General features: G+C 44.0%; 1 protein-coding gene across 2 annotated transcripts; it reads left to right on the forward strand.

The window, feature by feature from the left end:
• Nucleotides 1–8088: 8088 nt before the first annotated feature.
• LOC311081224 (uncharacterized protein) lies at nt 8089–10837 on the forward strand. 2 transcript variants are annotated; one of them, XR_014605833.1, is made up of 6 exons: nt 8089–8373; nt 8617–9206; nt 9398–9577; nt 9949–10091; nt 10359–10413; nt 10587–10667. XR_014605833.1 is itself a non-coding variant. In XM_084111655.1 (5 exons), the coding sequence occupies exons 1-5, from the start codon at nt 8172–8174 to the stop codon at nt 10742–10744; spliced, it is 1185 nt and encodes a 394-aa protein (XP_083967781.1). In that variant the 5' UTR covers nt 8089–8171; the 3' UTR covers nt 10745–10837. The 2 variants fall into 2 exon arrangements, 1 of the variants encoding a protein (XP_083967781.1); XM_084111655.1 differs by lacking the exon at nt 9949–10091 and having other exon boundaries at nt 10587–10837.
• Nucleotides 10838–26956: the final 16119 nt, after the last annotated feature.

A 26956-nucleotide genomic window follows, 5' to 3' on the forward strand; every position in this document is an offset into this window, starting at 1 on the left:
AAATTGCAAATGAAATGAGAACTATAAGTGATATTCAACAGGAATATACTGTGGATGCACTAGCCCGTGAACTGGGGCAGTATGGTGTTCCAAAGGAGACTGTAACATCTCTTGGGAATAGTGTATACGAGCAGAGCCCTATGCACAAGGCATTACATGAAAAGGGTCATTTAACTACGCAACACAAGAGGCTGAAATATTACAAGTCACACTATGACTATGTTGAACCTGTTGAAGTCTTTCTTGGACGCAATCGCAGTGGCCAGAAGAGGCACTATCATTACATCCCAATACTGGAAACCCTCAAAGTAATTCTGAAACATCAAGGTTTAGATCAGCACAGTCCTAGTTCAAATTCTGAAGATGATGTACTCTGTGATGTCACTGATGGGTGGGCCATCAAATCCAATGCCATGTTTTCCTCAGACCCAGACAGTTTAAAGGTAATGCTCTTTCAGGATGCTTTTGAGGTGGCTAATCCACTCGGATCTGCCAAGACAAAGCATAAAGTATTGGCTGTCTACTTCACACTTGGAAATTTTCATCCACACCAACGATCAACTGTTGATCAGATACAGTTGGCATTACTCTGTGTAGAGAAAGATTGCAAATACTTTGGAATGGATAAGATTTTCAATAAGCTAGTGTCAGACTTGTGTGAGCTGGAGGAAAGGGGCATATCTTTCAATGGAAAGATATATAAAGGCACTGTTGCGTGCATAATGGGAGATAATCTGGGCTCTCACATGATTGGTGGCTTTACAGAAAATTTCAGCACAGCTCAATATTTCTGCAGATACTGTTTGGCAACAAAAAGTGAATTTCAGTCGAACCCTCTCACAGTTCTCTTACGAGAGGTTCTCTCGTATTGCGTAAGCTTGCTTACGCTGCGGGAAAGTCTTCTTTTCTCGAGATACTGAAGCCAAAATTATCCTTAATTCATATTTTGTCAACGCAGTGCAGCTGCGGGCAGCTGAGCTAGAGCGGCATACTGCACGCTCATTGGCTGCCGCGCGGCAACTGCTTAAACCTACCAGTGAGCCTGGCGTGACGTCACGCCCAATGAGGGCGCGCGCGCCCTCGCGCGTCACAGCCCGCCAGAATGGGCGGCGTCAGAGCGTATATAAGGAAGGCTCGTAGGCTATATTCTCTGATTTCTGTCTTTTCAGCGAAGCACTCGCATCGCTGAACTCTGAGAGGAAGCCGTCGCCGTTGTCCTGCAAGGAACAGCTAACGAGCCAGCTTAGGACAGCCTGAGGAAGCCGGTCGAATCTCGCCGCCTTCAGCCTGCCGTGCCAGCTCAGCTATCCGGCGATATCCTTTATAAAGCTCTTTTTGTGTGTTTTGCTTCCGCAGCACTTTCTAAAAGAGCGGAGGCGTTGTTGCAAATGCCTCGCACCACGTGCGGCTCATGCCGCTCTACGCTCAGCGACAGAGACCGCCATCTTATCTGCGCTCTCTGCCTGGGACGGGACCACGCAGCCGTCGCGCTTTCCACGGGCGGCTGCACCTTCTGTGAAGAGCTGCCGATGTCGACCCTGCGGGCTCGACTCGCCCTCTTCACAGAGCCTGCTCCAACCGTCGTCGGGCCGCGGAAGAAGAAACGCCGCTCTCAACGACCACCGGAGCCCGAGACTCGAGCCAGGGCCTCGCCGGAGCCTCTCCCGCGAGCCTCGCTCTCTCCTTCTCCGCCCCCGCTTCCCGACGCGCAGCCGACGGCTCTCGCCCTCGATGCCGTCGCCTCAGGGGATGAAGCGGATGACAACGCGCTACTGGACACGTGCTCGTTAATGGCGTCGGACAGCGAGGGATGGTCCGGTTCTGTCCGCTCCGCCTCCTCCACCAGAGCGTCCAGCAGGACTCACGCCAGTGTGGACGCCGAGCTTCTCCGCCTCCTCACTTTGGCAGTCGAGCGCCTGGGCCTCGAATGGTCTCCGCCAGCGGTGTCCCCGCCCAACAGGCTCGACGGATGCTTCCTGCCCGCCAGTCGACAAGCGCCAGCGTCCAGACCAGCGCCTTTTTTACCGGAGCTTCACGAGGAGCTTGCTAAATCGTGGAATGCTCCAGTTTCGGCCAGACTCCGCTCTCCGGCCTCAGCAGCTCTTTCCCGCGTGGATGGAGCCACGGAGAAAGGGTATGACCGGATCCCACGGGTCGAACAGGCGGTTGCAGCGCATCTTTGCCCCCCATCTGCTAGATGGCGTTCAAAGACTGCCCTCCCGTCTAAGGCCTGCAGGGCTACTTCGGCGTTTGTCAGCCGCGCTTTCTCCGCCGCTGGGCAAGCCGCCTCGGCCCTGCACACAATGGCGGTCCTTCAAGTTCTCCAAGCCGACCTCCTCCGCCAGCTCGACGAGGGAGAACTGGATAAGTCTGCCTTGACCGACCTGCGCAGTGCGACGGATCTCTCCCTTCGCACGACAAAGACAGCGGCCCAAGCTATCGGACGTTCCATGGCTTCGCTGACCGTCATAGAGCGCCACCTCTGGTTAACGCTAGCCGACATGGGGGATCAAGAGCGGTCCGTGTTTCTCAACGCCCCGCTCTCACCCACCGGTCTCTTCGGCCCTGCGGTGAGTGGCCTCGTGGACCGCTTCTCTGAAGTACAGAAGGCGTCACAGGCCATGAACCTCTTTCTGCCTCGCCGTTCGAGCTCCGCTGCAGGCCGCTCTAACACTCAGCCTCCTGCACGCAGCTCCACGCAGCGCCCGTCTCGACCTCCAGTTTCGCAGCAGCGCCAGCGCGGCCGACCTAGGTCCCGCTCCACCAGCCAGCACAGGCCGCTACCCCCGCGGGGTCCCCGGCCTAGAGTTTCGCTGAAACCCGAGCCTGCGAAGTCCTCCTAGCACTCGTCGAGAGGAAAAGACGGTTGAGTCCCGCCGCGGCCGGACCGCCGTCAAAACTAACTTGTATCCCTCTGCCAGTCCCATTGATAAAGGCTACTGCAGTAGTGTCCACCGCAGCCAACGAGCCAGTTTCTCAACTCTCTCGCCTGCACACAAACGCCGTTTTCACGGCGACCCAGATAAATCAAATAAAGAGTGTAAAATCTGGTCATTCGGCTCACGCCGTCAGTGTTATGAGTGTAGTAAACATGCCCACGCCCCAGTGTTCATTGCTACACACAAGCACAATCCCCCCTGTGTACCCCACAGAGTGCACTCACATAAAGCGCGCTACGGCCGCTCGAGTGTTAGTTGTAGGTCACGTGCCCACGCCCCAGTGCTCACACCTACACAGTGCTCGCTCTGTTTCACACATTCGGGTTCCAGAGCAACCCGTCACCGACTGTGTGTTAATAAAGAGCCCTGTGCCCGCTACACAGCACGCACACTCTCATGTGAACACTCACGAGCCCGCCCCGCTTCCGCGCCGCGAGCCGTCACACACAATACTCTCTCACAGCGTCACTCAGCCGGTTGCCGCTGTCAGCGAGCCCCCGTCTCCCCTCACTGCCACTAAGCGACTCGCGCACATACCGCCACAGGTTCCTTGTCCCGCGCTGTATGGCGGGCGGGACCCGCAGGCGATTCGACCCCTAGCTATGAGTGCGAATGCATGGAAAGCTATTCCGGGAGTGTCGAAGTGGATACTAAACACAGTGATAAAGGGCTATTCGCTTCAATTCGCTCGCCACCCCCCGCGCTTCCGTGCCCGGGTCGAGACTCAAGTGAAGGCGGATGCAGCTCATCTGCTTCACGCAGAAATAGCTAATTTACTGCACAAAGGGGCGATAGAGCGAGTTCACCCGCCGGTTACCGAGGCAGGTTTATACAGCCGTTATTTCCTCGTACCCAAGAAAGGCGGAGCGCTCAGACCTATATTAGATCTGAGACATTTGAACAAAGCGCTCATGAAACGACCGTTCAAAATGCTCACGACCAGTCAAATCCTCGCGCAAATTCGCCCGGGGGACTGGTTCATCTCTCTCGATCTGAAAGACGCGTATTTTCAGATTCAGATTATTCCCCGTCACAGGCCATTCTTGAGATTCGCCTTCGACGGTCAGGTATATCAGTACACCATCCTGCCGTTCGGCCTGTCCCTGGCACCCCGTACATTTACGAAGTGCATGGATGCGGCTCTCGCACCCCTGAGATCGAAGGGAATGCGAATTCTGAACTATCTGGACGATTGGCTCATTATAGCGCACTCAACAGAGGAACTAGTTTCTCACAAGACAGCGCTTCTCGGTCATTTGGAAAGCCTGGGTCTTTCCATAAACTGGGACAAGAGCTCTCTAAACCCCAGCCAGTCTATCACTTTTCTGGGTATAGATCTGGATTCGGCGGCGATGACGGCCAGATTGTCAACACAGCGCGCGCGCTGTGTTCGACACCTCGCCGCTTCCATTCAAGTGGGGAAAGTTTTTCCCCTGAAAACGTTTCAGAGGCTCTTGGGCCATATGGCGTCAGCCGCAGCGGTCTTGCAGCTGGGCTTACTTCGAATGCGCCCGCTTCAATGCTGGCTAAAGTCGGAAGTGCCCCGCAATGCATGGTTTTCGGGCCGTGCACCAGTCAGGGTGACTCAGCGCTGTGTTTCAGCCCTGCAGCCCTGGCTGGCGGCCGAATGGTATCAGCGGGGAGTGACGATGGGGGTCATCACACACCGCAAAGTGGTCTCGACAGACGCGTCCAACATGGGTTGGGGAGCGACTCACGAGGGCAGTCCGATTTGCGGCCCATGGTCGAACAGGGAAAAAAGCCTTCACATAAACTGTCTAGAGATGCTAGCGGTCGAGAAAGCGCTGAAGCACTTTCTACCGCTTCTACGGGGACACCATGTGCTAGTTCGCTCGGACAACATGTCAGTGGTGTCTTACGTGAACCGCCAGGGCGGAATCAGATCCAGAACCCTGCGCGCTCTCACAGAGCGCCTCCTATTCTGGGCTCAGGGCCCGCTGCGCTCCCTAAGGGCAGCTCATGTACCCGGTCGTTTGAACGACGGCCCGGACAGACTGTCCAGGGACAACGTTCCCCCAGGGGAATGGTCTCTACACCACCAGACGGTACAAACGCTTTGGCGTCGTTTCGGCGAAGCGGAGATCGACCTCTTCGCCGCGAGCGAGAACGCTCAGTACCAGAGGTTTTTCTCAAAACACGAGGATGCGCTGGCCCAGACCTGGCCCAGCGTTCCGCTGTATGCATTCCCACCGATCTCGATGCTGCCTCAAGTGCTAGCGAGGATCAGGGAGGCGAACTGCGCGGTGCTCCTCATAGCTCCACACTGGGAAAACCAGTCGTGGTTCCCCGAGCTAATGAGACTGGCAGACACAGCCCCATGGCCGATTCCGGTGAGGAGAGACCTTCTCTCTCAAGCCCGAGGATCGATTCTGCATCCCCATCCAGAGCACTGGTCTCTGCATGCGTGGGAAATCAACGGATATTCGTTGATCTGCCAGAAGGGGTAATTAACACGATCACGCAGTCCAGAGCCCCCTCGACGAGGCGGCTCTACGCGTCTAAATGGTCGGTGTTTAGCAGATGGTGTGTGGAAAAGGGTTCTAATGCTCAGTCCTGTGGAGTCCCACAGGTGTTAAACTTCCTACAAGAGATGTTGGACGCGGGCAGGTCCCCCTCCACGCTCAAGGTGTACGTCGCGGCCATAGCAGCGTTTGCCGATTCGGCGCGCGGCCGCTCGCTGGGCAGGAACGAACTCGTTACCCGCTTTCTGCGCGGGGCCAGGAGGATGAACCCTCCTCGGCCCCCGTCAGTTCCTATTTGGGACCTGTCCCTGGTCCTAGAGTCCCTGAAAGGGCATCCCTTCGAGCCGTTGGACTCTGTGGAGTTGAAATACTTGACGCTTAAAACCGTTTTTCTGCTAGCTCTGGCTTCAGTCAAACGAGTGGGTGATTTGCATGTGCTGTCCGTCAGCGCGTCGTGCCTCGAGTTTGGTCCTAACGACTCGTTAGTCATTCTCAAACCGAAGCACGGTTATGTCCCCAAAGTGTTAGGTACTCCCTTTAGGGCTCAAGTCATTACCCTATCGGCCCTGCCGTCATCCGGCGGCGAGGAGGGTGTTAACCGCCTTTGCCCGGTCAGGGCGTTAAGGTGTTATGTTATGCGTTCTGCAGCCTTCAGGCTCTCAGAGCAGCTTTTCGTCTCGTTTGGAGGGCGCGCTAAGGGCCGCGCCGCCTCGAAACAGACGCTATCCAGATGGATAGTGGATGCTATTGCAGCAGCATATGCATCAAAAGACCTGCAATGTCCATTGGGCATACGGGCTCATTCCACCAGAGGCATGGCCTCATCGTGGGCATGGTCCAGCGGGATTTCCATTCATGACATTTGTATGGCGGCGGGCTGGGCATCCCCCTCTACATTTGTTAGGTTTTATAACCTGGAAGTTCCCGCCCTGCAGGCTAAACTTCTGTCAGTCTAGTCGTGTGCATATCCTGCTCATGTGCGCAGGCTGTATTATCGATTAGCTTGTCTGTTGAGCTGCACGCTCAGGGTATCAGTATGCATAGACCGGCCGTGCCGTTCTTGTGTTCCCTAGGTGTGCTTATGAACATGTGTTGGCCCGCACCGCTGGCCACCTGTCATTTCACCTCTATGCTTTTCATAAAGAGTCATATGTGATCGTTAGGCGCGCACGGCGTGGACAAGGGGTTCCCGCAGCGTAAGCAAGCTTACGCAATACGAGAGAACCTCTCGTAAGAGAACGATACTTGGTTACTCACGTAACCTCGGTTCTCTCTAGAGAGGGAACGAGTATTGCGTTCCCTGCCGTGCTTAAATCCGTGCCTCATTGGGCGTGACGTCACGCCAGGCTCACTGGTAGGCTTAAGCAGTTGCCGCGCGGCAGCCAATGAGCGTGCAGTATGCCGCTCTAGCTCAGCTGCCCGCAGCTGCACTGCGTTGACAAAATATGAATTAAGGATAATTTTGGCTTCAGTATCTCGAGAAAAGAAGACTTTCCCGCAGCGTAAGCAAGCTTATGCAATACTCGTTCCCTCTCTAGAGAGAACCGAGGTTACGTGAGTAACCAAGTATCGTTTTCACTCATAGAAATCCAGCTGATCATAATGAGACTGTGCGGTTTCTGGAAAGTAACGATGAAGTACACACTCATCACGGTGTTAAATGTGACAGTGTTTTCAACAAACTGTCCAACTTTCATGTGTGTCAGCCAGGCTTACCAGCTTGTTTAGCTCATGATCTGTTTGAGGGGGTAGTAGATTATGATTTGGCATTGTTTTTGCAGTTCTTAATTAGAACACAAAAGTGGTTCAGTTATGAGGTTCTTAATGAAAGAATTAAATCATTTCCTGGTGAAAGCAGCGACAAGCTAAACACTATTCCCACTACAGGAGCAAGGCTTGGAGGGCATGCAGCCCAAAACAGGTGGCTTTTGAGATTCTTGCCTGTTTTGGTGCATGACACAATTGAAGATGCTGATAATGAAGTATGGGGACTGGTACTACTTCTGAGGGAGCTTGTTGAATTTGTCTGTGCACCTCGGCTCTCAGAGTCGCAGATTGCTTTCATGAAGGGACTGATTGAACTGTATGTGGAATTGAGGCAAGAGTTATTTCCAAGAGTTCAACTTAGACCGAAACACCACTATCTGCTTCACTATGCACACTTGACTTTACAATTTGGCCCACTCATATATACTTGGACAATGCGCTTTGAATCAAAACATTCTTATTTTAAAAGGTGCATTAGGGCAAGTAAGAACTTCATAAATGTAACCAAGTCTCTGGCTGAACGGCACCAGTTGCTTCAGGCTTATCAGTCTTGTGGTACCTTGTTTAGTCCCCAGGTTCATGTCTCAGACTCAACACGGTTCTATCCAGAGCTCTATGACCAGCACATAAAGACAGTGGTTGAAGAATTTGATTTGAACTCAAGTAACTCAGTTGTTACAGAGAGAGTGCAGGTTAAAGGCACTACATATGCAAATGGTATGCTGGTCTTACTGAGCTATGCCAAAGGACAACTGCAGTTAGGACAAATAGCAAGCATTTTTGTAAAAAATGAAACTACTGTCCTACTTTTGCTTCGGGGGAAAACTGCCAGCTGGGTACCTGAGCTTGGACTCTATGAACTTGATGAAAATGCTTCTGACCTGTTCAGTTGCCATGATTTGAACAAATTTGATGATTATCATCCACTTTATTCTTACCAGAGAGGTACTCGGTGGCTCATTCCTCTTAAACACACACCAACATGGAACTTGTGAAAAACTATGTCAAGAAAGCAATGCCATCACTCAGTAGCGATCAGATGGATACACTCATGGCTAAACTGGAGGAATTAGGAGTTCTCTCTGTAGATGACCTGAGCCTTGTGGACCCGGAGGACATTAAAGACACTCTGCCCTTCATTCAGTGCAAAAGATTCGTCAGAGCTGTCAAAGCATTGGAAGCAGGTGAGTTTTTGCCCCTCTGTTTTAATGCAAGTTTTCTGAGACTACAAAGGTTTATTCAAAAAATGCAAAAAAAGGTTGCCATCAGCTGTACATGGCAATAACTACCCTATAATTGGTTTTTGTAATTAGGTCCATTTGTATTCCTGGTGGACCCAAACTGGACATTGAGGACCAATGTATTAATTGATTCGTAACAATCGTGATGTGTTTAATTTATGGAGATGTGTGTCATGTCATCCATAGATTCACAAGCTCCACCGCAGTTCACCAGGCCTGGCCCCTCATCAACACCTGAGCCACAGAGGTTTCAGCTGCCCTCAACACCACCTGAGACAGCCGACTCCCCATCCCAGGACACATATTCTGTACCATGGCACAAATTTCCCTCAAAAGTCATGGATGAGTTGCGTGAAAAGAAGTACATAATGGGGAAAGACAGACGAGAGATGGTTCGGATCGTCGCTGAAGATTACCTCCATAAACACCCAGGAAGACCTGGTAGACAAAAGCTGAGGGAACTCGCCAGTATGATTGTAGGACAATATCCTGCCTCCTTCAAGCTGACAGAGCCGTTTGGAAACAAACCTTTTGCAAAAGATGGTTCTGAAACTCTCTTTCGTCAGCTGGAACACAGAATTGAGAATATGAAGAGGCCACAAAGCTCACTGAAGAGGCGAGCAGGGGGTGAAAATTCAACAAAGAAAAGGCCCAGGAATTCAGATCTGTATGGATGTGTGGCGTGGGATCCAATCATTGAGGGGACTGTGTGTAGAGAAGACCTGCTGTCTAAACGAGATGACTTGAAACGTGCCTTTCAAACCCGGGATCTTCAGGTGGGTCTGCAATCATCCATTATTTTCTTGTGTTGTAAGGACACGTGAAATTGTAGGACACATTGTGAAATTGTAGATCGTCTGACATCACTACGCCCATAGTCTATTGAAATTGATACCCTGTTTTATTATTTTAATTGGTTAGTTTGACTAACTGTTCGACTGTTTGACTAACTGCCTCATATCTTTAGGAGTCATCTGTTCGAAAATTGATGACTGAAACATATCCCATTCAGCGTGAAATCCTCAACGATGCTGATACCCCTATTGGCGTTGTAAAGGACGAGTGGCCGTTCCTGTTTGAAGTTCCTCACCTGTTTGATCATGCATCTAAACTCCTTGGCTTCTCTGTACAAAACAAGCTGGCACAGGTGTGTTGTTACTGTTATTATAATGATTGTGCTGTGCTGCTCCATATGGAGAGAATTTTGTCTTTATTAATCAATCAAAAAAAGATTTGCAACCAAAAAGAGAGTTGAGACCAAAAAAGATAAACTGGCAACCAATCAAATAGAATAAATTGGATGAACAATCAAATATAATAGATTTGAGACCAAAAATAAGGAAGTGGCAACCAAAAAAGCAGAACATTTGAGATCAAAACAGAACAGGTTGCAAATGAAATTGAAATAATTCGATTTTTTTTTTTTTTCAAAATTCTCTCCATAGCTGCATTTTTTGGAGACCAAACGAAAATGAGTGTTAGTCTTATGTACCTGTACAAAATTAACACCTTGAACAGGAACTTTCCAAAAAAGAAAAGGGGATCAATGACTTCTCCTTGACTCCAAAGGGATGAAGACGGGCGAAGGTCCAATACAGCTCATCTGTGGCATTGCAAAATACTTCAAGGAAGACTCTTATAAACTCTTCGACAAAAAAGAGGTAGATGTTGTAAATTTTAAACTGTGTGCAAGATAATTATTTGCATCCAGTGGTGAACCAAGTAACCAATCACAGTATGAAGTATAGATTCCCCTAATTGTGCTGCTGATATTCTCTATAAACTCTCTCTCTATAAACTATTTACATTAATGTCTGTGCTTAATGGCTACCTCTGTCTGATGAAGACACTAGCAGATAGTCAATTTGCCAGCAGGTTTGTGTGCACTGGAAACATTAATTCATGTGTCATGTCTGTCACCAAAACAGATCTCTGCAGATCCTGAAGTCGAACTCCCAGTGACCCCATGCATCCTAGTCAGAGGTTTGTAGTTAAATATTTTTTGTATCTCAGCGAACTGTTTTATAAGCTGTTGTTTTGTCGTATTTATTAAAGAAATGTTTTGCTTGACTTAAAATATAGGATTATTTTTTTTGTACATGGTGCTCAGAATTGTTATTTTTTTTCTTTATCTTTTTTTTTAATCTGTGTTTAAGGTGACCAGCAATTCAAGATTGCTCTTGATGGGTTACTTGTCAATGACCACATCACCTCTCCCATTGTGGCCTTGAGCTACGTCTTCTCCATGTTTTATGTCTGCAACGTTCAATACCCACCGGAGATGGCTTTTACTCTTAAATTCATGCAAAGGTAAGCACTCATTGTTTGGAAATACTTTGTAAATGTGACTTTGCCGTGCCTTTCTGCACCCGACCTGCTTTTTGTCAATCTACACCAAACCCCTTTGTCTGAGATGTACAAGTTCAAAATGTGTCGCCACATGCTGTGAGCTTTTAGATCAGCTGTTATTGGCTTATGATCCCCCTGAATATGGATTTGTTCGTAGATTTCGTAGCTCCCTGTTGAAGACTATTGTTGGAATAAATGTGTCATATTTTTTAAAATGGCAGGTAACATGCTTTTTGCTTTACATAGTGTCCCAAGTCAATCAAAAACAAAACAAACATAACATGATTCTAGTTGGGAAATGGAGCAAAAAGATATTTTTCTTAGAATGGTTTCTTGACACAAATTTCTTTTGAGCTATCTCTTTAAAACCATTAGCACCTGAGACCAGGTTATGTCAGTGGTGGTCAAACCTTTTCATGTCAAAGACACACAAACTGAAATGTATTTGGCTGCAGACTCCAACCTCAAAATATGTTGTTCCAGGAACCCCCTCCAGAAGCAAAGACTAAACATATTCATTTAAAAAATAATTCATGCCCAAATGTTAATACTTTGATGTGTAACATGCACTGAATGTCACAGTTGCTCCACTCCATGTTTGAGTAACCCCCAGGACAGTCCGTGTTCAAATGTGCTGTTACACCTTTTGATAGGACGATGTCAACTGTGTTTTCTATCCCCTTCTGTGTTCTGTGCATTTATAATATCCCTGCACACATGTTGAGGATGCATGCTGTCATGTGTTGGTGATAAGCAGACTTCTCGCCCTTGCAAACATTTCTGTATATGCGCAGTGTGAATGCATGTGTCTTGAAAAGACAAAGGAAGAGATAAGCTTAGCCACTGGCACCAGCGCCACAACAACATTGGGTACTAGACAGATGGTCAACTAGAATGATAGAGAGGTTCACACATAGGGGCATATTGAAGAAAACAAATGTATGATTTTATTGAACTGCTCCACTCCTGTCAAGCCACACTACACGTGCAAACTTTGTCTGCATCTCACTATTATTATTATTTTTTTCTCAGAGTTTTCTTTGGGATCAATCCTGAGCGAGGCTCCAAGGCAGAGAAGAAGGGGAAGAAACAGCACTGCATTCCTCCACAGGTGTGCAAGCTGGTTTCTCAGCTGAAGGAATTTGAATGCAAGCAGAAGGAATCTGAGTGGGCCATTTGAGCTGTTCTCAAAGCTTTTTGGACTGAATACACACACACACACACACACACACACAAACACAAACAAATCCAAAAACATTGGGATTGGGAGTAGAAATACAGATTTTTACAGTATGATGTGAGTTCAGATGTTTTAACTAGATGCCCACAACACACATGCTGCAGTTTCAAATCAAATCCCCCATGTTAAGGGGGAGGGAAGGTGGGCGATATTTGTCATTCCAGGTAGAGCTTTGCCTGTCAATGTGGAGTTGGAGGTGTAAGTTTTAAGTTTTATTTTTTGCAGAAATCTCTTTATGGCATGTTGCACAGAGTCATCCTTCTAAGGTCATGGTTGTTATTGCTGCACTGATGTTTTATAGAAAAGTTGTATAATGTACATAATGTATAATGTATACTTCTAATGTTTTATTTGTTTTTTGTAGAAAGGTCAGACACTGGTTGCAGAGCTCTGCCTGTCGGTGTGATATGTGGAGTTGGAGGTGTACTGTAGGTTTCTGCATCCTCCTGGAAGGGGGCTCCTCATTTTGCACTGACAGGTGAGACAGCAACAGCAATGCTGGCAGTTTTATTGTCTTATTTTGTCAATGTCTTTAACAAATCCATTTGTTATTAATGCCTGTGGGTGCTAAAAAGTTGCTAGATTTGGCAGCTCCCTGTTAAAGGACATGGCTGTAGTTCATTGAGAGAACAGCTGGTTTATGTATGTAAAATTGCTCTGAATGTGAAGGTGATGTTCTGAATGTTTTAATGGTTGTGATGTTCTGAATGTTTTAATGGTTGTGATGTTCTGAATGTTTTAATGGTTGTGATGTTCTGAATGTTTTAATGGTTGTAATGTAAATATTGCAATTCATTCACCGCAAAAAGTGCAATCACTTTAAAGCACTGGCAGCTGTTAAAGGAAATAAATAATTGTTGTGATTCTACATTTGTGCTTTATTGATGATAAACGGTATAGAGAACTGTACGGAATTAAACATTTTAAGATGACTGAAGTGTCCGTAAATGGTACCGATTGAGTACTTTAATGATACGGAATATTCCATTTTAGGTTTGATGGAAGTGTCCGTAAATGGTAAAGAAAAAGTCAGGTAAATCTACGGAAATATCTGTTATAGGGTTTACGGAATTGTCCGTACAATAACGCAAAAATTTACGGAAAATACGGAATTTTCCATTTTAGGTTTGACGGAAGTGTCCGTCAATGGTACAGAAAAACTCAGGTAAATCTACGGAAATATCCGTTTTAAGGTTTACGGAAGTGCCCGTACAATAACGGAAAAAGTGCTGGTAATTAATTACCAGCACTTTTTCCGTTTTTTAACGGAACTTTTTTTAACAGTGCAGGTAGGTGTGTTGAGGCAGGCTAGAGCTAAACTCTGCAGGACAGTGGCCCTCCAGGACTGAGTTTGGACACCCCTGATATAAATGAAATGTTTATAAAATAGCTTACTAAAACCTCACAGCAAAAGTTTAAATAAAATGAGAGTCACAAAAAATTGCAATGAGTCTCTCAAAGCACCGTCTCAAAACATAGGGAGCGCGCGCATCTGTGTGTGTGTGTGTGTGTGTGTGTGTGTGTGTGGACATCAGAAGAGATGTGACCATCTGTGTGTGTGTGTCATGGGATTCCCCTCCCACCCTTTTGAGCTCTGACATCTGAAACGTACTGTTCAGACGCTGTGATTAAACAATTTCATACAAAAAAACATTCTATCCTTTAAAAGAATATAAATGATTATAAATAATATAAAATAAAGATCTTACTAAAACCTCACACAAAAAGTTGAAATAAATGTAGAACTATCCAGTTTAAGGTGCTAGGTTCTGTTACATACTTGGTAAAAGTGTTTGGGAAATTGAAAGAGACATGTAAACCAGCTCATCGGTTCGGAATTGCAACAACCAGAGTTAAATGATGAACCGTCTCAGAAAGATGTAATTAACAAGGATGTGTTAAAAACAAGGGCTCATGTTTTTTTTGTTTTTTTTGTGTGGTTTGAAATGATAAAATTGTGAGTTCCAGATTTCAGGGGAGGAGTGTTGTGTATTAACATTTGTATTTGAATACTATTAATTTGTATTTGAGTTGACTTTTGATCTTGTTTGTTATTGGCTGTGAGAGCAACAGTGTTTGTGATTGGCTGTGAGAGCTCCCGATAAAAAGGAGCGCGCCTTCAAGAGTAAAACAGTCTACCAGAGCACTTGAAGTGTAGTGTTTGAGGTCCTAACTGAAAAGTCTTTTGGTTAATCAGCAAATAAAATAATCAAAATCAAGACTATTCGTCATCGTATTTGTTGCTCTAGTAAATACATGACAGATATCATCTTGGATGTGTCATTTGATCTCGGATGTAATAAGCAACGTACGAAGAACGGGCCCCTGATCTTCTTTGATTTACTTTGTTTCTGAAAGTGTGGGCATGGTTGTGTGCCCTGTTATTGTTTGCTTGCTGTCTCTCTTTCTCTCTCTACTCTCTCTCAGGCCTAATCATCAGCACCTGGAACTCGTTTGTGAGTGTGCCTGAGACGGAGAGTATAACCCCTCATTATTTTGGGCCTTGCTCCCCCTGAGCCATTGCTCCCTAGTTACCTATGATTTGTTTTTACTTTGGTATTGGTTTTGTAAATAAAATCCTTTCTTTATTATATATCATCTGGTGTTGTCTTCACTCTGGGACAGAGGATTGAAGTGTGTTCTTGCCTTTTCTCTTAAAGGAGCTGTATGTAGTTTTCAGCGACCTCTAGCGGTGATGTTTCAGATTGCAACCAATAAGTTTACAAGCGCGTGCTCTTACACGTGCTCGAATTTATGAGCGAGCACTGTGGGTACCGGCCAGACTGAGACGCGTCACGCAACACACTGGAGAAAGCATCCCACAACATGCTGGAAACTCAGGTAAACTCCCACTGCAACGTTACAATAATAGGCTACTTTTATCAGCTTGACGTTGAACTAATGCTCCATGCTCGTAATGTTACCATGATAAGTATGGAACCCTATCAACCGTGTCGAATTTTGCCACTGCAAGCACTAACTTCACAATTTCTTCAGGAAATGTACATTCTAGGTTTGTAGATAAGGTTTCTCACTATGATTCAAATGCCCTGCCGATGTTGATCCGTGTTTTTTACCCGAAGTTCATCCGATTCACGTCTGGCCTTTAATAGGAGCTTCAGCAGAAAAAACTTTTTTTTTTTTTTTTTATCAGTATGTGGAGTTTGTGTTGGAGTCTGTGTTTTGCTGAGCGCAGGTCGTTTCTTAGTGTTATCAGACATGTCATAAGTTGCATAAGTCATAAGTCCATGTCATAAGTTGCAGTGTCGTCGCTGTTGAGTGCAAAGTCAGTAGGCTAGACGAGTCGAGAGGCTCGGGAGCGCGCATGCAGGTGACGTCACTGGCGGTAAATCCGACCCGGGACCTTCACATAAAAATAAGAATACTTGCTTTCAGAGGTAATAGCAAAACCCGCAAAGTGGATAATTTTAATGTGAGATTACAACCCCTTCACACACAGGCAATAAAAAAAGGATTCGTTTTGATAAAAAAGCTACATACAGCACCTTTAACGCTTAACATTCACCCGCCAGTGTCCTGAGAGCCTCTGCAGCCACAGAGGAAAAGGTCTAAGACAAACCCTGAAACGGCACATGAAGTGATACTCAAAGATCTCAAGCGAATGGGAAGAAACATCCCTGCCTTTACACCAGAGCTTGCAGAAGACCACAACGTCCCTGCCAATCTACGAGACATTGATTTTCACCTGCAGTCTTCGACCGGTGTGACACACCAAAATAAACTCCATCTGCTCTGGATCACATCCAGCCCAGAGTGGCACTGCATTCTGGCTTTGGCTATGGCACTACCAGCGGCTGGAACAAGCCATCATAACAGGATTCTCAGACTAAGAGTCTGAATGCAGACTGGGCACTGCCCCAGACACCAAACAGACCTAAAAGTGTCTGTGCTACTACCACAGACTCTGAACGAGCTCACCTTGGAGCTTGTAACGAACCTGTGACAGAGGATGACACCAGCTTTTTTCAACTTTTTTTTTTCCCTCCAAAACCAGTTAGTCACCATTTCTGGCCACCCCACGCAATGCCCACTCAACGATGTGTGACCTGACGCAGAAGGCCTTTAACACACAAGGCCTCGTCAGAAAGGGTGCCTAAGACCCCATTGACTCTGAACTGCAAACAAACCAGAAGGCACCCCGCATGATCACAATGCAAGCCTCTGCTGCAAAGTTCCTAGTCGGCATAGAACATACAACTTTTAAAGTAGATGAAAATGTGTGCTCAAAAAGAAGCAGGAAGCTGCATTAGTAAAATTTGAATTTTACTGATTTAAAGAAAATCTTGAATGCATGTGTAAGCCTCACATGCCAACAGACTATGCACTGCTTTTTGAAACATACAGACATTTGCCACCTGCTGGTTGAAATTGGCACTGCTGCATATTCGTTTCCATGACAATGACTTGTTACAGGAAATACTAACCTCAAATAGGGCATTCATCACCCTGATGCCAGATAGTAAGCAAACCACCTGAGCTGAGTAAACTAACATGACCTAGCGCCACTTCGTTTAAACTACTGTTATCCTAGAAGTGTACATTTGATCATTCTGATCCAAATAGGACACAACATGCGATACGCATTTTGATCACTAGTTGCTGGCTTGTTTAAATGCAGGTAAAACGATAGCTGGATTTGACATCTCCACTAAAAGTAAAAAAGTCTTAGATTTTTAACTGGTATCGGTAATTTCAGCATTAAAGCGCAAGTCTGTTTGACAAAGGAATCTCATCTCAGCGGCATGCTGTACCGGTATTTATTATTCTGCTTTGGGTTGGAGAAATCCAAATTGCAGTATTGCTTCATCTGTTTCTGACGAAGAAATCTCAGTACAGTGTTATATACACATAGACTTGGGTGATGCCCTTTCTACAATGTAAAGGCCTTACAAATTATTGTTAGATTGATGTAATTCATCTAAATTGTGGCTGCATCTACAAGCAAAGCTACCTAGTGATCAAAATTGTTTCACTCGTTGAAAAGTCAATATTTATGCATGAGATGGACGTAACCTTGTATGCGTAGACGAGCTTTGACTTACAGCAAATCTATTTCCTTACTTTTAAACAAGTAGAAGAAGTACAGAGAAGAGTTACATGAGTAAAATTGGCAAATGCCAAACCACATTTGCATTTTACTGAATGTAACATAAAATTTTTGAAAGACTTAAAGTATAGGCGCCACATTTTAACTTGTTTAAACATGTATAACTCATTTAAAATGTGCAGACATTCTTCATGGACTGTTGAACATGGACTGTTGAACTGGACTGGTTTCCATGACAACGACTTGTCACCGGAAGTGCTAACTCGTGATGTCATATTGTAAACAACCAGCCTAGGAGGCTAAGCTAACCTAACCTAGCGTCCATTCAGCTTAGGCTAAGCTAAATAATAACTTCTACAGTTAGCGGTTAGCATCATTTACTTGAAGCCTTTAACTACAGCTTGTGCTGTGCACAGTGCAAAGTGATCTAAAATACTTTTCCTTTAACCCAGTTAGGGTTCTGATTTTTCACTTTCTCTTTCCTTATTTTCAATTCTTCTCAGCTGAATTTCACTTCACCTTCAGTAGTTTAGGCGTAGTCCTCGCTGAGTGCTGTCAGCTAAATTTGCAGTTACCTTGTCAATTAAACCTAAATTTAATTACATGTAAACTGTGTAGCTAAAGAAGAATTCTAATAGTAAGGAGAATTTTCATCAGCATGTTGACTGAACTTTTGAAGGGACACACACACATGGTGGTCTTGAACACACAGCAGCTGTGACCCACTAGGGATTGTCCAAGCAAATCAAAAGGTCAGTCACTAGTGCTATTGATTATTCCAAATTCCAGATCATTCCTGCTGGTTTGATCACTTGCTTAAGCCTTTTTTTTTTTTACTTTGATAATAATAGCCGTCAGCTATTCACTTGTCTATTCTTTCATTTATTTGATTTATTTACATTTCCCCTCTTGTTCTAATGTGGTTCCATTTCCCATAGGGCCCAGAAAGGAACCAGAGACATCTTTATTTGTGATTTCGTTTATTTTCAACAAGTGCAGTCATTTTTATGACCCTGCAACACAAGTAATCTCAACGATTACTAGGGCATAACTGAGGCATGGTCCTGAGGGTTGATAATAAGCATAATCCGAATAGGAAAGCAGCCCTTTTTCCTCCTATCCTTCACTTCGTCAAGCCCGTTGTGAACCACCAGTTAAGTCCAGAGAAATAATTTAGCCATAAGAACCATCTTAAGTCATTTATTTCCTCTCGGCTTATGCCCTTTCCAGAAAATATTCTCGGAACCACACAAGTCTTCGCCTCCTAACATCCACAGCTAAGATGATAAGGATACAAGACACACTTGACAAGCTAGCTACACATGAAACACCTAGCTTTATGCTACATACCTAGCTAACCTATCAAACCTTAGCTCTGAACTCTTTAGGGTCATGCATTAGTCTCTCAGTGTGCCAAAAATGTCACAGATCCTCTGCTTAACCTGACCTTAACCAGACAGGAGACCGAAAGGACTGACAAGCCATCGTGAGGAACACTGTTCCACCAAGGCTGCTGACATCCTACAGCACCAGAGCCAAACGTAACTACACCATGAGAGAAGAAGACCAATGACCCATGACCCAAGCCAGAGTTACAGCCACACCGGGCTGATCAAGATTATCATCTCCTTACCCCACCATAGGGGTGAAACAGAAGGTAAACAACCTCACATAACAGATCACAGCGTCCCACAAGGAGCGGACCTGTGCGCAAAACCTTACCGACCGGCTAGAGACTGAGGTTCAAACCAGATTCAATGCAGCTGGACTGAACAACCCAGGACCAGCACAGAACTGTCACCATGGCAACAACCCAGGTACCAGCTAAGCCCCTTGGAGAAGCCCCTCAGCACCCTCAACCTGCAAACACCACAGAATGACCAACGGCTGTCAACGACAACATCCTCCTTCACACAGATGTCAATCGGAGGCTCCACAAGCTGGATGCACCTGACTCAGAGCTACAGGAGCTGCTGACACAGGCAAAACAGCTCCCTGAACAGGACTCACCCGAGGAGTCCTGTAATGTACAAGCGTCCGACTCCTTGCCTACCCCAGCTTAGGCAAGCTCACATCGGCACCGCCATTAGGACAGAGCAACACTTCAATCCTTCAGACTTCTCGTGACTGAGAGGCTAACAACTACCTTCTGACCTCCTGCCACCAGCACTAGGTCAGCCTGAAAACCTCTCTATGCTACATAGAGCCCTAACCACTTCCTGCAACCACAAGCAAACACCTGCCCCAAAACTAATTGACTTCAGAATGACAGGTGACACCCTGTCAAGGCACCTGCTGCACCAATTCAGAGACCTGGACTTGGCTGCTGTCTACATCACCTGATGGAACGACCACTGCTCCAGGAAACACCAACAACCAGAGGCCACCATGGCCTTCCAGCCTTGTATGACAGAGGTGTGCCTGATCTTTCTGCACTTTCAACGTCGCTCGTGGTTGTCCTTAAGAGAAACAACAACGATCGAAAGGGGGGAATCTGTAACGACTGAGACAAATCATAACTAACACAAATCATAAATAACACAATTATTTGGTATATGTACCAAAAAAATCTTTAAACTGCACTCTGGGATCTGTGGTCCCATCCCCCAAAAAGGACAAGAAGGTCCTACCACGATCAGATAAGTTGGTTTTATTGGTGTAAAAGAATGTGACCACATGCTCAAGAGAGAGACAATGGGATGACAGAAACAATCTTTAATACAGACTTTGCTGCATTAATCATAGACGAAATGATCTATAAATGAACATGCATCCCAGAAACTGTGTGAATGATTGACTGTCTTGTGTACTATTATGTATATACTATGGTATGTATTTTATTATACAACCAACCAACGGTCAATGTAACTTTACCTGTATCATGTCTCCTATCTAATTCATTTGACACTCACAGACCCCTCAACGAACTCGATTTTCAACCACTTCAAGAATTGTCCACTGCACAGACCATGCAAGTATCAATTTAATGAGGTGCTCTGAAAATGTATTTATTTATTTATTTATTTAACCTTTATTTATCCAGGTAAACTGTTTGAGAACCACTTCTCATTTACAAACATGACCTGGCCAAGAGGCTACAGGAATAAATAGGAACATACTGTACAACTGTACATAGTCAAACACATGACACATAGGAACAATCAATTGAATTAAAAAAGGTAGACAACAAAGAAAAGAGAAAAAGAAAAAGAATAAAGTGCTTAAATATGTGTATAAATATGTTTCATGATTGTCAGCAGGAACAAGAGTCAACTGTAATTTTTAAGGTTTTGCTCAAAGGTGGAGATTGGGATCAGAGATGTAAGTTTCAGGGTATTTTGTAGTATGTTCCAGTCATGTACTGCTGCAAAGCGGAAGGCATTACGTCCAAAGGTAGTAGAAGTAGGGGGGGTACTAAATTTAATCAAATTACTTGATCTTGTGTGAAGAAGAGATGACAAATAGAGAGGTGTCTTGCCCAGGATTGTCTTGTATATGAAGAGAAACCAATGATGGAGCCGCCGGGTATAAAGGGAGGGCAAAAGTAAAGGAAGCTTTATTGCGGAAAAGAAAGGCTAGTCTAGCTTTGACTTTTGTTTGAAGGTTATTGATGTGTGTAATGAATGACAGGGATGAATCCAACCAGATACCTAGATATTTATATTTTTTGACATACTCCAGAGCCATACCGTTCATGCAGATGATTGTAAGTGGAGTCTCGGTAACCAGTTTTCGGCTAAAAAGGATACATTTTGTCTTACTGGTGTTAATACGGAGGTGGAGATTGTCAAAGAACTGCTCTATAGAGGTGAAGCTGAGTTTAACACTGGAAGCCGCAGAATTGGGAGAGGAACCAACTGAGTACAAAATGGTATCATCTGCATAAAGATGAATCCGGGAGGTGCCAGCAGCTCTGGCTATATCATTGATGTAGATAGAAAAAAAGGGTTGGGCCCAAGATGGAGCCTTGAGGCACACCTTTAGAGATAATAAGTGGGTCTGACATAATGTTTTGAACCTTCAATTGCTGGACATGGTTGGTGAGATAATTGGCAAACCAATCACAGCTAGAGGAGGACAGACCAGTACTGGAAAGCTTATGTAAGAGGATCCTATGGTCGACAGAGTCAAAGGCCTTGGCAAAGTCTATAAAGGTGGCAATACAGACCTGTTTGCTGTCTGATGCTGTAATTACGTCATCAAGGACCTTTGTAGTGGCTGTTATGCACCCATGTCCCGTCCGAAAACCAGATTGCATGTCAAATAATATATGATTTTTATCCAGGAAATCATTTAACTGTTTTTGGACAAGCTTCTCCAGAACTTTGGCAAGGCATGGTAGGATGGAAATTGGGCGATAACAATTTGGGTCAGATTCAGAACCCCCTTTGAAGAGGGGAAAAATTATGGCTGATTTCCAATCAATAGGGAACTCAGAAAGCTGTAGGGACATGTTAAATAGTCTAGTTACGGGAGCGGCAATAATGCGGGATGCTGCTTTTAAGAACATGGGATCAAGACCATCCAAGGCCAGCAGATTTGTTTGTATTCAGCTTGGTGAGTTCATCCTGGACTTCAGAGGTGGAAAGAGACATAAAGGAGAAGACACTGTTGCTTGATGGAGAAAGTTGGGCATCTGCTGAGGTTGTAACTGAAGTGTCCATTGAGACTGGATTAGGGTTTGACACTGAAACTGTATGGGTTGCATTAATAAAGTGATGGTTTAGAAGTGAGGCCAACCGAGACTTCTCAGTAATAATAATGTCATTAAATAACATAGTAACTGGTAAATGAGGGGAAATAACTTTATTTTCCATTACCTTGACTGTTTTCCAGAATGCTCTAGCATCAGTGCCACATGTGGTGAGTTTCTCTTTAAAATCCGAGATTTTGGCATTTCTGATAGCCTGTGTTGCTTTATTTCTGCATTGACGGAAGGCCAGCCAGTCAACTGGAGATTGGGTAGAGCGGGCCTTTCTCCAGAGGGCATTTTTATGATGAATAATCTCAGCCAGGTCATTGGAAAACCAGGGACTATATCGATTTTTTATTCTTATTTTTTTCAGAGGGGCATGCTTACTCATAATCAGACTGAAAGTGTTTTTTAAAAAGACCATGCCTCTCCCAAGAAGGGGAAGGAATTAATTCTGTCCCAGGACACAGCCGCAACATCTTGGAGAAAAGCTTGCATATCCAGTTTTTTCAAAGAGCGCTTGATTACAATTACTGGGGGCCTTTTGAATGAAAGGCCAGAGCGTATACATGCAATAGCGCAATGATCACTTATTTGACTGAAAACTCCGGCTTGATAATTAGATGGATTGTTAGTCAAAAGGAGGTCAATCAGAGTGGATGATGAGGAAGATTTAGGATTAGGTCTGGTGGGCTCAGATATCATCTGAGTAAGGTTTAGAGCATCAAACTGTTGCAAAACTGTATCTGGGGGATTGATCATATCCCAGTTCAGATCACCCATAAGGACAAACTCAGAGGATATGTATGGAGCTAGGAGTTGACTAAAAGCTGTGAGTGCAGAAACTGGAGCTGAAGGTGCTCTATAGCAAACAGCAACAGAGATAGAGAAAGTAGTTGAAAGCCTAAGCTTTAGTACCAGTAGTTCAAGTTGTTTAGGAACTGACTTAGAAAGAGCAACAGTACATTGCAGATGATCTTTAACATATATAGCTACACCACCACCCCTGGTAGCTCTGTCCTGACGAAATACATTTAGCCTGGTATGAAGATGTCAAGATCAGTGTTCCCTTTTTTAAGCCAGGATTCAGAGATAGCAAGAACATCAGGATTAGCTGTATGCACCAATGTTTTTAAAGTGTCAAAATGCTTAGAATTCAACAGACTGCAGATATTTACATGTAAAAAACCCAATGATTTACAGTCACAAAATTCACCAAATGACAGCTGGGCAGTAACTGAGTTAGCTGGCCCAGGATTTGGATGAACATTACCAGAGATAAATAACGTGAGAATAATTAACATGCATCTAAGAGCAACACCAGAACAAATCCATTATTTGTCTTTTACAAAGGGCAAAGCCAGTAACAAGTTAGAGTCAAACAGTTCCTGCAGTAGCATAATTGCAAAATATGGAAGGGTTTGAAATACCTGGGTGACAGAAAGTCCAACAGATTTAGTAATCCAATAGGATGGGACATCTCGAGATTGAAGAATGAAGTCTAATGTTCCCCGACAGTGAAATGCTGTGGCAGACCCTAGAGTGCGTTTACCAGCAGGCCCGGGGTCCTGATAGTGTACATGCAGCAAAAAGGTGAATGACAAAATCCAGAGAACCAGTAGGATTTTTATAAAGAAAAGCATGACTCAGAAACTTTAGTAGTGTAGCACAGACTTCAGTGTGTGCTGGGAACAAGCCTTGATGTATCTTGATGTAAATCCTGATTCGAAAACCCCTGCCACAGATTTAGGCTGAATGCAAGCCACACTGCAGCAGGTCCATGTAGGCCTCAGACCAGGTGGAGTAGGCCGAGATCCTCTCGAAAACAAGCAGGTAGGCCTCAGACCAGGTGGAGTAGGCCGAGATCCTCTCGAAAACAAGCAGGTAGGCCTCAGACCAGGTGGAGTAGGCCGAGAACCTCTCCGAATAGCTGTAGCCAGATAGCATAGGCTTTAGTGTGTGCTGGAAGCGATCCACAGTGCAGCTGGAGATAGATGTTGTTATTTTGCTGTAAATCCTGTTTCAAGATCCCGTCACAGATCTAGGCTGAAGACAAGCCACACTGCAGCAGATCCCTGGGCATGAAGATAGGCCTCAAACCAAATAATAGGCCAAGAGCTCACAAAAATAACAGGGTAGAATATCCATAACTACAAAAACTTAGCTAAAATTAAATTAAGGCACTGTCTGGATTATTTCAGAGAAAGGTGCCCTAAAAACCTTTAAAAAAGTTAAAAATGGACAGACAAAGAGCAGACAGAAAGACATTCAGCCATCTTGGAAAGTGGGAGGAGTCCAGTCCTCTGGAGGAGTCCAGAGTCCGTTCAGAGTAGAGAGGACTGATCTGCGCATGCAGATAAGCTGATAAGTCAGATACGATCAGCTAAGATAAATGATAAGCTGATGGTTCTTTTCATAGTTAAATAGACCTTTTCCATAGTTCCATTTCCTGTTTCCGGTTCCATATCACTCACCATTTTACCTATGCATGTATGTATGTATGAATGTATGTATGTTTGTTTAGTTTTAGTTATGTTTGTGAGTTCGTTAATAAAACTTGTGCACAATATGTATTCTCTGCTTGCAACAAAGTCCATTTTACGATCTTGATCTTGTTATATGCTCTAAGCGCTGTACATGCTAAGAAATAATTATTTTTCGGTGGCCATGAAAGATACTCTTTTCTTAGAATAAATGAATAATCAAAAGAGTTCGTTGGAACTGATTAATTGATTGTAATATTAATTTAGCTACCTCAAGTTAATCTAATTAACTGACCCAAATATGAATAATTAATCATAATCGGTAATTATGAGTTATTATTAATATTTCCCCTTTGAGCTAATATTGTTACATTGGTGTATCTTTTGGATAACCCGACTGTCTCGCTGATCCGTGGAAACATGTTTCCAAGATAGTTCACAACTTCACACCCATCAGTTAATGGGAATAACGTCAGGCTCCTTCTGTGGGGCTTTCAGTGGATGAAGATAAGGATGTGGCATAAGGTGGGCATTTGCTGATGTACCTACTTTTGGAAACTTTTAACTCGGCAAAGGGGGTTGGCAAACATGAATCCTTAGTTGCAATCTTTTTTGGGATTGGTTGGGCTTTTTGTGGTTTTTAGTTTGCATTATAAGACAAGCAAATATATTCATTACCATATTGGTCTTTTTAATGACAAATTAATGCTTTCTTAACTCTCGATTTCCTTCACGCCCCCTCCTTCCCAGGTTCAGCTGAATGTCAAACCAGACCTTGCGAACCAGCCCGGCTGCTGTCTGGTGACAGATATGGTGAGTTACTAATGAATACTTAGAACTGACGTCTTTCCCAGCCTTGCTAAAACTTTTTAGGACGGCCCTGAATATGCCGTTGGATTATTTGAATTCTGATTTTGGATATATAGAGGTTCAGTCCAAAAATAAAACTTGACAGTGAATGAGTTTCAAATGGTGGCATAGAAAGCTTGCAGCTGGGTATTTAAAGCATCTGCCCCCTTCTCTCTCTACCTTGTCCACAGACGTATTTTTCACAGACGTTGTTAATCATTAACTGGCCAAGCTGGGGTTTTTTTCTTTGTTTTTATATCAGTAGACACTGTTGTTTTTGCATCAGGCTTTTTTGCGCTAATACTTGGGTTGATGACAAATCAGATTTGATCTTTTCAAAAGCTGCTTGCTGCACACAGCCCCAAATCCAGTCATTCTGCTTGGCTAGAATAGAATAGAATAGAATGAGGCATTTATATAGCGCTTTCATATGTACTACTGTACACCCAAAGTGCTTTACAATCATATCAGGGGATCTCTCCTCAACCACCACCAGTGTGCAGCATCCACTTGGATGATGCGACGGCAGCCACAGAACCATAGTTCGAATTACAGGACAGAAATATCAGTTTTGGGGGGGTCAGATAATTTTTCTGATATTGTGAAAAAATATAATTACAGTTACAATACAAGTCAACTCCTATTTTCACTGTAGGAACATTTTAATGTAAAGCGATTTCAGACACCCCTATTGTGGATCGTACCATTTTTAACCACCGTGGCTAGAAGCAATGGAGATAGAGAACGACTTCAACTTCTCAAGCAAGCGTCAACGTTGAATAACAAAACGCTAGTTTCATAAAGTATCATTCTTTTCAACATTCCTTATTTGTATATTCAAAAATATTTAAAATAAAATAATCTAATTTAATACAGTTATAATTTTTCAATGTAAATTATTTAATTTTATTGGTAACAGCCTAATTATTTTAATTGAATATATGGTAACACTTTACAATAAGGTTCCTTTATTAAACATTAGTAAATGTATTAACTAACATGAACTAACAATGAGCAATACATTTACTACTGTTATTGTTAATCTTTGTTAATGTTAGTTAATGAAAATAAAGCTGTTCATTGTTTGTTCGTGTTAAATCACAGTGCATTACCTTATGTTAACAAGATTTTAATAAAGTATTAGTAAATGTTGAAATTAACATTAACAAAGATGAACAAATGCTGTATAAGTGCAGTTCATTATTAGTTAATGTTAACTAATGTAGTTAACTAATGAACCTTATTGTAAAGTGTTACCGAATATATTTATCAAATTTAAGAATTTGAAGTGAAAGATGGAGCATACATTTAATAAAATTAGGGGAAAATGCCCTTTATAAAGGTACAAAAAATTATTCTGAGTGTTTTCAAACAGTGATGTAATGAAACATTGACAATTTAAGCTTGAAGGGAGTAAAGCCTCTGTTTAGGCTATTAAGGAAATGTAATTTTGTCAAAAGAAGAACTTTTATTTTAAATAAATGTTCATTTTAAATCAGCCTACTTCAGTGTGATATGTTACCATATTATCATGCTTAACAATAAGAATTTGAATAATTGTAATGTGATGATCAGATGCAGATACAGGGCTGCCAACTTTTGAGTTTAGCTTGGAGTGAGATTTTTTTTTTGGCGAGGGGGAGGGGGGTATGTAAGAACAAATATTGCATCACAATAAGTGTAATTGTGATTGTCAAAACATTTGGTAACTAAATAGAATTTTATGAAGTTTAGTGACAACATGTTACAATGTTTACATTGTACAATGACTGGTATAGGATACAGTTTTTATTATTGCTTGACAAAAATTTCAAGATTTCAATTAAATTCTTGTGATTTGATTC

The sequence above is a fragment of the Abramis brama genome, assembly GCF_963993115.1.
Source record: "Abramis brama genome assembly, chromosome: 4".
In the NCBI taxonomy this organism is placed as follows: Eukaryota; Metazoa; Chordata; class Actinopteri; order Cypriniformes; family Leuciscidae; genus Abramis; species Abramis brama.

What these genes read in the sequence shown, in the direction of transcription:
- LOC311081224 (XM_084111655.1), top strand. Translation starts at nt 8,172, where the DNA reads ATGGAACTTGTGAAAAACTATGTCAAGAAAGCAATGCCATCACTCAGT. An exon ending in TGTCAAAGCATTGGAAGCAG is followed by an intron (nt 8,374 to 8,616) that starts GTGAGTTTTTGC and finishes TGTCATCCATAG; the next exon opens with ATTCACAAGCTCCACCGCAG. An exon ending in CCCATGCATCCTAGTCAGAG is followed by an intron (nt 10,414 to 10,586) that starts GTTTGTAGTTAA and finishes TCTGTGTTTAAG; the next exon opens with GTGACCAGCAATTCAAGATT.